The sequence below is a fragment of the Chelonoidis abingdonii genome, chromosome 19 (genome assembly GCF_003597395.2).
Source record: "Chelonoidis abingdonii isolate Lonesome George chromosome 19, CheloAbing_2.0, whole genome shotgun sequence".
Taxonomy (NCBI): Eukaryota; Metazoa; Chordata; order Testudines; family Testudinidae; genus Chelonoidis; species Chelonoidis abingdonii.
This window is the reverse complement of record NC_133787.1, coordinates 7,112,097-7,124,991: the sequence shown is the minus strand read 5'-3', so window position 1 is coordinate 7,124,991 and position 12,895 is coordinate 7,112,097. Positions and strand designations below refer to the sequence as shown.

The following is a 12,895-nucleotide window of genomic DNA, read 5'->3' as shown; positions in this document are numbered from 1 at the left end:
TAGCCTATCTACCATGGAGTGGCCCTAATTACCACTCCCTTGTCTCTAATGGTTAACTCTGTGTCATTCATCCTGCAGGATGCGTAACCCTTTCTGGCCATTCATCATACTTTGTATAAGATTTTGTTGCATTCATATAACAGTGGTAGCAACAATAATCTGCATAGTCATATTTTAATTGGATTACATCACAGTGGCCCATCTTTGTAGCACAGATGAATAGGCAGCCTGGTCAAGCTGAAAGATGTTCTGCAAAATCTGGAGCAAGTGGGAGGTGTGATCAGAGGTGTTTGGAGCTAGCGATAACTTCTGTAATTAAAGGGATCAATAACCCTGTACAGGGTTTGGTTTTGGGGCAGTTCCCTACCCCTCAGAGGGCCCTTCTGTAATACCAGACTCAAATAACTAACCCTTTGGGATCAGCTTAACCCAAAGGCAGATGAAGACCCCCTTCCTTGAGCCTCTGGCTTTTCTTTCCAGCATTACTCCCCATTAGAAACAGAACCATGTGATGTGAATCAAACTGGAATTAACTCAGGGAAGGTGCATGGCCTATGCTTACGCAGGAAGTCAGACTAAGCGATCACAATAACTTTATAATCCATTCATCTTGCTGCAGCTTCTCCATAAATTTCACCTTGTTGGTCCCTGCTAACTTTTTGTTCTTCAGCACGATTTATATCTTCCCCCCCTGCCAACAACCGGGCTATTTTCTTAGAGCGAGGCCAGCCCAAGGGCACAGCTCTGTTCCCCTGACCCTCTTCCAGAGTGGTGCTAATGTAGAGTTTAAATAACAGTGCTTTGAGGGTAGTAATTTCAATGGTCTCCCAAATGGAAGCGCTAATAAGGGTCTTTGACATCCTAATTAAGGCTGTAGCATTTGCTCAGCGCAGTGGTAGGAATGGTTTGTTGTTGGCTGGGTTTTGCAAGTTGGGAGAAATGATTTGTGAGTCTGGTACCCTGTGCTGGGCTCCTCCACTCACTTTAAAACCATGGCTCGGGTCCTCCGACTGCAGACAGGGTTACTCAGCTCTGCTGCTCCAGTTCTATTGCATGGAGTGAAGCAACGAGGGCAAAATGAGCTCTCTGTGATGTGGTCCACAGGGATTCTGTCTAATCATGTTACTGAGGTGCCAGTGAAAATCTTATTTAAAAACCAATAAATCAGCTGCTAGCAGAAAAACAGGCCCCTCTGGCGTCATGGTTTTGCTGATGCAATTTGGAATAATACAGAATTCATGCCCGGAATAGAGGCCAGATTCCTTGTGGGTTTTTGGCCCCCTTAAACCACCAAAACAGCCTGAAGAGGAAGTGGACTACACCCTATGAATCCGGTGCACTGGCTAGTGTGGAGTTGCCGGAAAGGCTCTTCCTCAGCCCTGCTCCCAGCAGAGGGAGCATTTGGGGGTTGTGTGTAGGGAGACGGGAGTGTGGCTGGACTGTGCTGTGCTCGGGCTAGTCTCACCTGGCTGATGGGGTCCCTAAAGAGCCTGATCATTGGGGACTCATTGCAGCCTGATCATACCTGTGAGTAGCCATGTGACTGCTGTGATTTATGCTGGGGTTCTGGCAGATCCCAGCTGCTCGAAGTATTACAGAGAGTATGAAGGTGACTTAAATCCATTTCTGTGCCATGTACTGCCATGTTCCTGTGCAGGGACAGAGGAACAGAGAATCAGGGCCTCGGTCTTTTAGATATGAGATGAAACTGAGGGAGTGGATATAAAAATGGTAGGAGATCTTTCTCTCAGACACAGGGTTCTGGCATGCCCTAGCCCAATACCAAATTGAGTAATTCTGCCTACTCAATATCCTGCCTCAAGAGATCAAAAACTGTCAGGTAAAAGCATTGTGAGATTGGCTTAAAAATAATAAATTCTGGTTTCTGACCCTTTAGGGAGCTGTCACTTCACATTTTCAAGCCTTTCTCCATAATCACAAGGATGGAAACGTACGTTTTTAATTTTAAATAAATGCTGAGATTCCCGTGCAATCTCCCATTTTCAGCAGCTAGGGGTCTAAGAAACCCACTTGATATCATGAGAAGTTCTTCTTCACACAGCGCACATTCAACCTGTGGAACTCCTTGCCTGAGGAGGTTGTGAAGGCTAGGACTATAACAGCGTTTAAAAGAGAACTGGATAAATTCATGGTGGTTAAGTCCGTTAATGGCTATTAGCCAGGATGGATAAGGAATGGTGTCCCTAGCCTCTGTTTGTCAGAGGGTGGAGATGGATGGCAGAAGAGAGATCACTTGATCATTACCTGTTAGGTTCATTCCCTCTGGGGCACCTGGCATTGATCACTGTTGGTAGACAGGATACTGGGCTCGATGGACCTTTGGTCTGACCAAGTACGGCTATTCTTATGTTCTTATGACTTGCGATAAAAATCACAGCAGCTGGCATCGCTGTAAATCCTATTTCCTGCAGGACCAGCTGGCTCCATAGCTTCATTTCCTGTCCTGCACTGTGCAGCATTGCTCTGAGCTGTTACAACAGCTGCTGTGTTCCATCCAAGAGGTGGATGCATTTCAGTGGTGGGGAAAAGGATTTCTGTATGGCTGCATGTGGTTGGTGGAGTGGCCTGTTTTAGGGGTTTGTGCTGCCGTTCATCACCATAGTATCTGAGCGCCTTCCTTGTGGGTCAATAGCAGTTGGGAAGTCCCTGTGTATTTCATGGGGTTTCTGGCACACCTCCCTTTTTAGGGCAAAACCTCTGTTTTTTTAGATTTTGTTACTATCCCCTGTGTGTTGGTTGGTAGAGTTTTAATGGGTGGAAATCTGGGGTCCTTCAGTATGGAGCAAACCTATTAATATTTAACATGACAGCAGCATCCAGAGTTGTAAATCAGAAGCAGGGCCCCATTGTGCTGGATAATGCTACTCACATATTGCTGATCATTTGATTTTCATCTTCCCAGCGGGTGCAGCAGGGAGCTATTTTGAGATATTAGTTTACTCCACATGTTTTCCTGGCAATTAAGATGGAATAAGTTACTGCCTTATATAGACCAACTATCTCTGTATTTTTAGCAAAATTATCATATTTCCATTCTGTCCCTCCACCAAAAAAAATAAAATCTCTCTTACACTGAATACGTTTCGGTGGAAGTAAAAGGTGTGTCCTTGTTTCCGCTCCTGTCACGTATCTATTTATAGCTTTCCAATGTTTGCAGGCATTCTGTCTACATCCATTACCCCTGATGAAGCCAGTAGTCTTCATGGTCCATATGGATGAGTGTTTGTGGCAGGTGCTCTTTAGCAGCAGAAAGTGTTGCCTAGTTGTTAGAGCAATGGACTGCGAGTCAGGAGAACGTAGGTGTCCCATTCCAGGCTGTACAGCTTACTCAGTGTGGACGTTGGGGGTGTCATAAACCTCTCTCTGGTGTCTGTTTCCCAACTTGCAGAATGGGGATGATGCTGGTCTAATTAACAGGGAGGCAAAATTCCTTCCTTTTTGTGCAGTTCTTTGGGGCTCTCAGTGGGCAAAGGGTTGGTAAGCGCCCTAGAAATGCAGAGGAGGGAGTGGTAAGTGGTAGCGGCTTCCTTAACAACCAAGGACGCGAAGACAAGTTGTGGGCGATGCTGGAGTTGAAATGAGGAAGAAAACAGATCCCCTTGTTGGAATAGTGTTAAGGGAGGAAGATTGGAGTTTCCCTTGTTAGCCAGAATGGCACCATTTTTTGCCTATTATATGGAAGGATGGTCTAGTGCAGGGGGGCCAACCTGAGCCTGAGAAGGAGCCAGAATTTACCAATGTACATTGCAAGAGAGCCACAGTAATATGTCAGCAGTTCCCCCACCCTGCTCCCAGCACCTCCCACCCACTGGCAGCCCTGCCTATCAGTGCATTCCCCTCTCTCCCCACACCTCCTGATTAGCTGTTTCATGGCATGCAGGAGGCTGCGGGGGGAGGAGCAAGGGCACAGCAGGCTCAGGGGAAGGGGTAGGGGCCTTGCGGAGGCGGCAGAGTGGGAGCAGGGCCTGTGGCAGAGCCAGGGGGTGAGCAGTGAGCAGCCCCCGGCACACTGGAAAGTTGGCACCTGTAGCTCCAGCCCCAGAGTCAGTGCCTGTACAAGGAGCCGCATATTAACTTCTGAAGAGCCGCGTGTAGCTCTGGTGCCCCAGATTGGCTACCCCTAGCCTAGTGGTTAGGGTGCTAGCCTGGCACTTGGGTGACCTGAGTTCAATTCCTTGTGTGACCACCTTGGGCTTCTCTATACTTGGAAGTTAGTGCTCATTCAGGCAGGCTGTGACGTGAAAGCGCAATAGCTGTCGCTGAGTAACTCTGTATGTGGACACACTTTTTCTGGAACAAGCGTGTCATGTTCCTGCTTCGCTTACCCCTCCTTAAACAGGAACAAGGCCCTCTTCTTCTGGAATAAAAGTGTCCACACACAAGGGCAGTTAATCAGGAACAACTCTGTAGCCAAGGCGCTCCGTGGCTCAGGTTCTCATGCGTACACTGAGGCTAATGGCGCTGCCCTGCCTCACACAGGAGAGATGGTGAGTGCTCAGCTACTGTGGCAATGGGGCTGTATCAGTACAATTGGGATGGCTGGAACTGGACCTACGAAGCTGGCTTGTTCTTGCCTTCTGGGCTGTGACCCCCAAGTGAACATCACCAATTGCCTTAGGGGAAGGGGACAGTTTAGTTAACCCCATCCTGTTCCCTCTGCCTCGGTAACCCAGAGCATCCCATAAACCTATGCGCTGTTTCCTAAGCTGCCTCCTTTAGCAGCGCCAAGTGACCCGGTGCAAGGAATTATGGGAGGACTGCACTAGAGGTCGGCTGGTGGCTGATGTCTGAATGTTGGGTGGCAGTTTGAAGGAAGAGTTCGCCCATCTTGGTCGTGTCGGGCTGCTGTGAAGTGACACTAATTGACTGGTGAACAGAGAGCAGAAAGGCTCAGGGCAGTTAACGGGCGGCTGCTGAATTCATCAGACTCTGACCAACTGATGGTATCGTGCCTCAGCAATCCAGGCCATGAACACCAGCCCCAGCTGTGCAAATGCACACTGTGCTCCCTTTCAGAGGCAGTGGCCGTTGCTGTGTGGAGCACAGCTCCAGGGAGAGCACATTGACCAAGGCTCAAAGCGTCATCATTTTCCAGCACCTGCAGCCAAGAACAACATGTCCGGACTGGAGTCCCTTTGGGTCAGGAAGCTTTTGGCACAAACCATGGTGCTATTAATCTGTCTGAGGCTTGGTGCTTGGAAACTGAGTCTCATGAGGCAGAGCTTCTCTAGTCCCTTAAATGTAGCCCAGTTTGATCAAATCGCAGCGATGTGCTTTGGAATAGCTCCAGCAGCTTTGAGACATGAAACAGAAAAAGACCTATTAGATCATCTTACCCAGCCAGCTGTGTCATGGCAGGATGGTTCCATGTGCCACGTATTTTGCAGCACTTTACTCAGTTCATCCTTAAGTGCCTTAGTGTGGGTCTGCTTCCCTTGTGAATCTATCCCACAGCCTTGTAGATCTGATAAGAAGTCTCTTTAATCAGCCTAGATTCCCCCTTTTGAAATTTATCCCGGTATCCCTTGCTTAATGTCCTTGTACCACTCTCATTCCTCTGCTTCCTGTGCGCTTACCTCCTGGAAACCTTTGTAGGTGGCTATCAGGTTATACACCCTTCACATCCCACTTAGCAGTTGCCTAGCCAAGCTAGACTTACGGAACTCTCTGTATTTTCCCTCGTTATCTCCCTCGTTAGCTTCCCTTCTCTGAACTTCCTCTAGTTTGTCTCTATCATCAGAGCTGGTTTTGTGGCTAAGGGGCTAGCCAAGGACTTGAGAGATTAGGGTTCAATCCCTCACATAGCCACAAACTTCCAGGGTGTTTTGGGGCAAGTCACTTCAGTGTCTCTGTACCTTGTTTTCCCCGTTGTAGAAATGTGTTGTTTTTCTCAGTCCCTGCCTGGTGAGAGTATCAGCTTTTTAGAGCAGGGTCATTCTCACTATGTTTATATAGTGCCCAGCCCAGTGGGGCTGCAGGATCAGTCAGGGTCTCTAGGTCTCATTGCAGCAGAGAGAATGTTTCTGATCACAAAGTCCCAAGATTAGAGTTCAGTATCCCAGCCATGTTCCAGGTGTGGAGAGGGACATGCGCTTTCCTGACCCATTGGCCACTTTCTGCCATAGCACATGCAAACTCATGTCTGCTTTGCTGTCGTCTGGGTCTCTCGTGCTCCATTACTGCTTCCTGTGTTTCTCCCTCCCATTGTCAGTGTGTTCAGGTTATTTCTTCCTGCGTGTATTTCTGCGTTGAATCTGGTTTTATTTGCTCGCCAACCCCCAGCTTCCTTAATAGGATTTTTCTGTCCTTCCTGGTGTTTGTAATTCCTCTCAGCTTTGGGCCTCGGCCGTTTTCAGTCTACTCCCTCTCCCAGATCAGAGAGGACCTTGTAGAAAACCAGACTCAGCACGATCCCCTGCATCACCCCCCTGTGCTCCTTCCCCCGACTCAATATATTGTTGTTTGACTGCAATCCTTCAATTGATTGCCAGTCCTTCTGACTGGGCTCAAACGCCCACCGGCTGGAACCAAGTTCAAACTCACTTCAACCATTGTGTGTGGTGTTTCGGGGCATGCACGGGCACAGGAGAACTAGCTGGTGATGCCAAGATGCTGTCACTCTTCATTCCCAGCCATTCTGGTAAGGTGAGTTCCATTGCAGCTAAGCTCGTTAATGAAAACAAAAAGTACAGTAGCTTTTTCAGCAGCTAGTTGAGTGGATGCCAGTGTTGGTCTGAGCTTCCAAGCAGGAGGGAATGGTTACATGCTGTTACAGGCAAGGGAACAGCCTCGTGAGATGGGTCCGCATTTCGGGTACTCTCTTCTCCCCACCCGATTCAAGCCCTTTGAGCTCTCCATGGAGAGTGCTCTCCTGAGACTTTGGGCAGAGTTGGCCATCCCCCTCCAGGGACTCGAGGCTGGAATACGCTCATGAGTGACGGGACAGCCTGGCCTCTTGGCCAGCGAGAACACCTGGCACTGGGAACCCAGAAAGGGCCCAAGTGACCAGTCGATGCTTACGCTGCTTCCCAGTGACCGTTTTCAAACAGTGCGAACTTGCAAGGGAGAAAATGTCCAGTCTGTCCAAAAAGAAAAAAGCCCCTTGTGTGAGCCCTAGAGAAGGTGAACTGGGATCCACGGAGAACCCGGGGGCCCTTTCATACTCAATAAGCCCTGTTCAGTTAGGAGATGGGGAGAAGGGACTGAGGCCAAGTGGCTGGCGGTTGGGCTTATGGGAAGAGGAGGACTTAGAGTTTGGCTTCATTGGCAACTTCACAGCGAAACGAACATCAGCCTGAGCTTTCTCCCCACACTTGGTTGGTCTAGGGGGTTGTCTGCCTGCCCTCCGCTGGCCCAGTCCCTAGTTCCCTCTCCCCAGATCATGGATACTCCAGCCACTCGGCGAACAGAGTCAGCCTGCCAGCACGGGTCACCGGTAAGGAGACTAAGCAGAACTTTAGCCTGGTTGGTAGAAGCTGCCTTCCCATTAAGAGATCTAGAATTTGTCCCCTTCTTATTCCATTACTTAATGCCCTTGGTTGTAGCCACCCTTCTGGTTGCTTGAGAGCAGGGCGGGGTTATGCCATGCCTGCCTGTCCCCAGAGCTCGTTGAGCCCAGGATGCTCAAAGTTTGGCTTGTGACCAGCCTTTTCCTATGCTCAGACTGTGCCTTTGAATGTCAGCTCAGGCCCATTTTTTCTGCTGCAGTTGTACGTGTTCCTTAGAAACAGGCAGATGTAAAAAGCTTGCGTGATGGGAGGGGAATTCCAACTTGGGCGTGCATGTAGTCCAGAGTTTAGCACAGAAGTGACGGTAATTCTAGTGCAGTGTAATTGCGCAGGTCAACAAAAAAGATACTGTGCTCTTTCCTTCAAAAAGAGACCCGTCTCCCCTCTTTTCTGCTTCAAGAGCAACTAGTGCACCAGTCTCTGTGTTAATAATATGCCGGCTTAGTAGCAAGCTATACACATTTCTTACACACACAGCGCCTTTATATCCAGGTGATGGGTGCTATGGCCAACGTCGTCCAAGTTAGCACCCAAATAAGAGGCAGCTTGTTAGCACTTCTGAAAATCAGGCCACTTATTTTGGGTGCCCAAATACAGATCTAGGTGCCCATCTATAACAGCTACACCACATCTAGATTTGCTGTGAAAGACAGGGTTATGTCCCGGCAGGTTGCACTGGGGCTGCTCCCGACCTCAGCCTGTTATGAAGCTAACAATACATTGGAAGCCGCTCTGGGCCAAGCCCTGACTAGTGCACTGTTGAGGGTGGACCAGGGTGGGTTTCTAGAGGGCTGTTGAGAATGTCCCTTCCAGAATCTAGGTCCGATCTGCTGCAGCGCTATGTTGGGCGCAGCACTCACCCACGGAAGAGGGTAAAGGCTGGGGCCTCATCTGCCAGGTACATCCTAACGTTCCACAGATACCCAAGTCATGTGGGGATGCTAAAAAGCAGCTGTGGCAGAGAACGAGCAGCAGGGAGGTTATGGAAAATCGGTTTCCTTTCAAAGATTTTCAGTTTGAAATACGTCAAGGCGTGGACATGAAATCCAAAGAACACAGCACAATGCAGAAGGCTACCAGCCAGAAAGTGACACCTGCTGCTTTAATATGTAGCTACATATACCCAGACCACCCCCTCCACCTTCCAAAGAATCCCTCGTTCACCCTACCCCAGAGTCTGTTGTTAAGAGTGGGCTATTTTGGACAGGAAACCTCGGTGGTAGTATACTTGAGAATACCAGCATTCCCAGCCATCTCCTGCTAACATATTGTCCTTCATTGTGCTGGGCTAAATCCATGGAAACTGAGTGTAATGAGTTTATTTTCTGGCAGCCCTGGAGAATAGAAGTCAGAGGAAATATGGAGGGCTCTGCACCCCTTGCTCTGAGTTTGGAAGAACCTGTTGCTTGTTTGTGTTGTTGCTCCTTGGCAGAGACTTTCTGGCTCATAGGTTGGAGCTTCAGTAGCCTGAGCCCGACTTGAAAACATCTAGGATATATGAGAGCATCTCTGACCACTTACACATGCTGATGCTCTGTTTCCAGGCGCAGCTGAGGTAATCGTACGGGTAGGTTAAGTGCACAATTGCACACCCACTTGGGGTGAAATTCCTCGGGTGAGAAAGCCCAGTGAAAGGCCCTCCGCGCAGTTTAAGCCCTTAGAGAAGGGGGCCTGGCTGAGCACATGTGCCATGGAGACCCCTGCATCTGCTGCTATGGAAGGGATTTCTGTGCCAGCGCAAAGGGCATAGGTGGGGGAGGACAGGATTCCAGGAGGCACGAGATGTACTTTGATCCCGGGGCCCTAGCGGAATGTGCAAATAGGGCCTGTCCCAAAGCCTTCTGAAGTCCACGCAGAGACTCTTGAAGGCTTCAGTGAGCTTTGGATCAAGCCTATAGCATGGAGCAGAGGCCCTGTGGAGGAGATGCACTGCAGCCCTGTGCTTTGGCCCCAGGACCAGAGCAGGATTTCATCATTTCTATACTTCACCCTCATGAACCTCAGTTCTCCAGTTTAATGAGTGCTGTCTCTCATGTGCTGAGTACTAACATCCAGGCCCATGGACTTGCGATGTATATCCTGAATGCTGTGTATTTATTTTGAACATTGGTTTATAATTGCTGCGGGGTTTCTGAATGGCAGGGGAGCAGGTGCAAGGGCTTGTCTACACAGAGAAGCTAATTTGGATTATGGTAGGGTGTGAATTTAAAGTGGAATTGCTGTTCCTGATTAACAAAGTGGATTAAGCTTTCAGAGTTAGGCACTTTTATTCCAGAATAATAGCATCCACACAGAAGAAGTTAATGAGGAGTCATTAGGAATAACTCCATGTTTAGAAAAGTCCTGTGTGAGTGATGGGGTGGATACAGCTTGTACATATCTGGTAGACCTGTTGATCAATTGCTCAAACTCCTTCCCTAATTGCAGATCGACAGAACAGAGACAGCCGTGAATAACCTCAACCCAGCATTCTCCAAGAAGTTCATCGTTGATTACCGCTTTGAAGAAGTGCAGAAGCTGAAGTTTGCTCTCTTTGACCAGGACAAGTCGAGCATGCAGCTGTATGAGCATGACTTCCTGGGAGAATTCTCCTGCACCCTGGGCACGGTGAGGCTACTGTACAGCAACACTGCGCCCCGGCAGCTAGCAGACACTTGTGTGCCTCCCTCAGTCAGAAGGATCCGTTACACCAAAACTCACAACTGTGTTTAGGTTACTCCCAGTCCCAAAGCAGCAATCACTTACCACAGGTCAATTGCAGCTTAGATCTCACACAAAAGTCAATGCTTGCAGCCAGTCGTATAATAAACCATCTTAAGATTTATTAACTAGGGAAAGGAAATAAGACCATTATTTACAAGGTTTAAGCAAGTAAACACACACCCACAAATGAGTTCATCTTAAGTTCTAAAAGGTAATAGAAGCTTCTATAATAAGCAAGTTCTGTGTCCCTTAGGGCTAACCCAGGCTAAAACACTGGGGATTCCTTGCTTCTGCCTAGAAAACCTTGCCCTCGAGAACCCAAGCAGCAGAGAGAGAGTTTCTTCTTATTAGGGATTTTTATTCCCTTTCTCTGACCAGCCTTCCCAGCTGATGGAAAGGAATTCACTTGTGTGTTTCCTCTTCCTGGGGGGCGTGAGAGAGGAATCAGCAAGTCTTTTGTCCTCTTTGATGTTCCACAGTAGTTCGCTTGGCATTGATGGACCTTCTCTGTTGGGCAGGAAGTAACACCTTCTGCTGGAAGGTGGCATTTCACACTAGTTAACATCTTTCTTCCACTTGATGATTTACACCATTACAAAGGACTGCCATGCAAACACTTAAATATTCCTTTTATAACATGGGCTACAGATGTTATAAAGTGAGATTATGAAATGCTTGTAAATTGCTGCATGCCTTAAAGTCTAATCACTAAACACATTCTTATTATTCTAATTCCTATTTTAAGGATACTAACACACAGGTGAGCCAGACTGGTTCCTGTTATGTATTTGTCAGAGTTCAGTTGAGACCCAAGGGCCTTGGTGTGAGCTGGCACCTCATCTGCCAGCGTCACAACCTCCACATCCACCTGCTGTAGCCTAGATTGTAAGCTCTTTGATGGCAAGACTGCCTTTTCCATAAGGCCAGGGCTACACAAGAGAAGGGTTGCTGGTATAACTCTACTGGCAAGCCCTGCTAGCTTAGAAACAGTTTATACCAGCAAAAAGTGCATGTGCTGGTATAATTTATACCAGTTCGGCACGTGAAATAAGTTACACGGGCAAAAACACATTGATGGTGGTATAACTGCAGCTACGCTGCTGGAAAAACCTTACAGAAATATTGCAAAAAATTGCACCCTGGCCACGTAGCTACATCGGCAAGGGTTTCTAGAGTTGGCCTGGCCTACACATACAGCAATGAGCACAGTGGGGCCTTCATCCCCGATTGGCGTTTGTAGGGAGTACCACAATACAAATCATTCCGCTTGAAGGGTGACATCAGACCAGTTTCTTTCCCTCTGTTCATAGTCACTTTCACTTCCTAGAGCTGTTTTCCTGCCCCTCAGCAATGTTTCAAAACTCCCTCCAAAAAAAAAAAAAGGCCACCCTGTTTTGCTTAGATTCCTTTGAAAACTTTTCTGTTCAGTTCTGTCAAAGCCTCTTATAAAGAAAAACACCCGACATATTCAGCACAAACAAGTCTGAGCTCCAGCTGATGTTCTGATTAACTAAGGTCAGTGATTCTCAAGTTTTTTTCCCCCAGCGGGGCCCAATGTTACAGTGAAAACTTTCTGGATCGCCCTTCCCTCCAGCCATAAAGAGAGGGTTGCAACACGGCTGTGAGCTTCTGGCCATATCCAGTTAACATGTCTGTGTGTGTTCTACACCTGGTGGATTAATGCTGGAATCGAGCCCCTGACTGGGGCATCTTGCTGGAGCACAACTGCTTTGTGGCTCTTGATGGTCTCGCAGTGGACAGCAGGTTGTTGCTGTGATGATCTGGCAGCCCAGAATAACCATGGGAACAAATTGGAATGGCAATACTTGCTTTGGTGTAACTGACTAGACAAGATGCAGTGCAGTGGAGTGTCAGGCTCAGGGACTCAGCTGAGGGGAGTGGTGGCTTCTTTCACTGGATTTTGATCACCTGTTTTTTGCCCTTGTAGGGTTTTATTAAACCTGCCCAGTTTTGAGGTCCAGGCAGCTATTAGAAGGGACAGGAAGCTGGCTTAGGTACATATAATCTGGCTCTGAAGAGCCACTAGAAGAAGCATTTGACTTCCCCTTTTAATTTCCCTTTTGCGTCAGAGCTCTGTCAGATTAGTTTGGAGTGTTTTGTTGCACCTCATTAATTCTGCGGCTGGATTTAAAGGGAAGACTGTTTCATTCCATGACCCCAACCACCTCTGCAGCCATGCGAACTAAAACTAGGAGGCATGATCAAATCTCATGCTTCAGGGCACAAGCAGACAGCCTGCCACGGTCAGGAAGCAACTTTTAACCTCCGATGTGCAGTGTTGCATAAATGCCTAGTTTCACTGAGTGTTTTGGGGTTTTTTTTGCTTGTCTCTGAAGCAATTGCTTTTGGCCAGTGCTGGAGCAAAGATATCAGACTAGCTGGAATGATGGCCTGGTCCTGTAAGGAAAATCCTGTAGTCCTTGATGCGATGAGACCTGGCCGTGACTTAGGTTATGTTTACACTTCAAACTGCATCAGCACGGCTGCAGCGCTTCAGTGTCGACATTCACTATAGCTACAGGAGGGGTTCTTCCATCACAGCAGTGAATCCACCTCCCCAGGAGGCGGTTGCTAGGTTAATGGAAGAATTCTGGCATTGACCTAGTGCTGTCTACTCTGGAGGTTAGGCTGCATAGCTGCGA

At 48.2% G+C, this 12,895-nt stretch overlaps 1 protein-coding gene across 2 annotated transcripts in view; it reads left to right on the top strand.

Annotated features, from left to right (window-relative positions):
* Positions 1–12,895, top strand: part of CPNE2 (copine 2) — a 184,174-nt gene that overhangs the window by 67,569 nt on the left and 103,710 nt on the right. For both annotated transcript variants that reach the window (XM_075073711.1, XM_032774049.2), the window contains exon 3: positions 9,957–10,136. In XM_075073711.1, the coding sequence (XP_074929812.1) occupies positions 9,957–10,136 (180 nt within the window). The remainder of the gene's footprint in view (positions 1–9,956; positions 10,137–12,895) is intronic.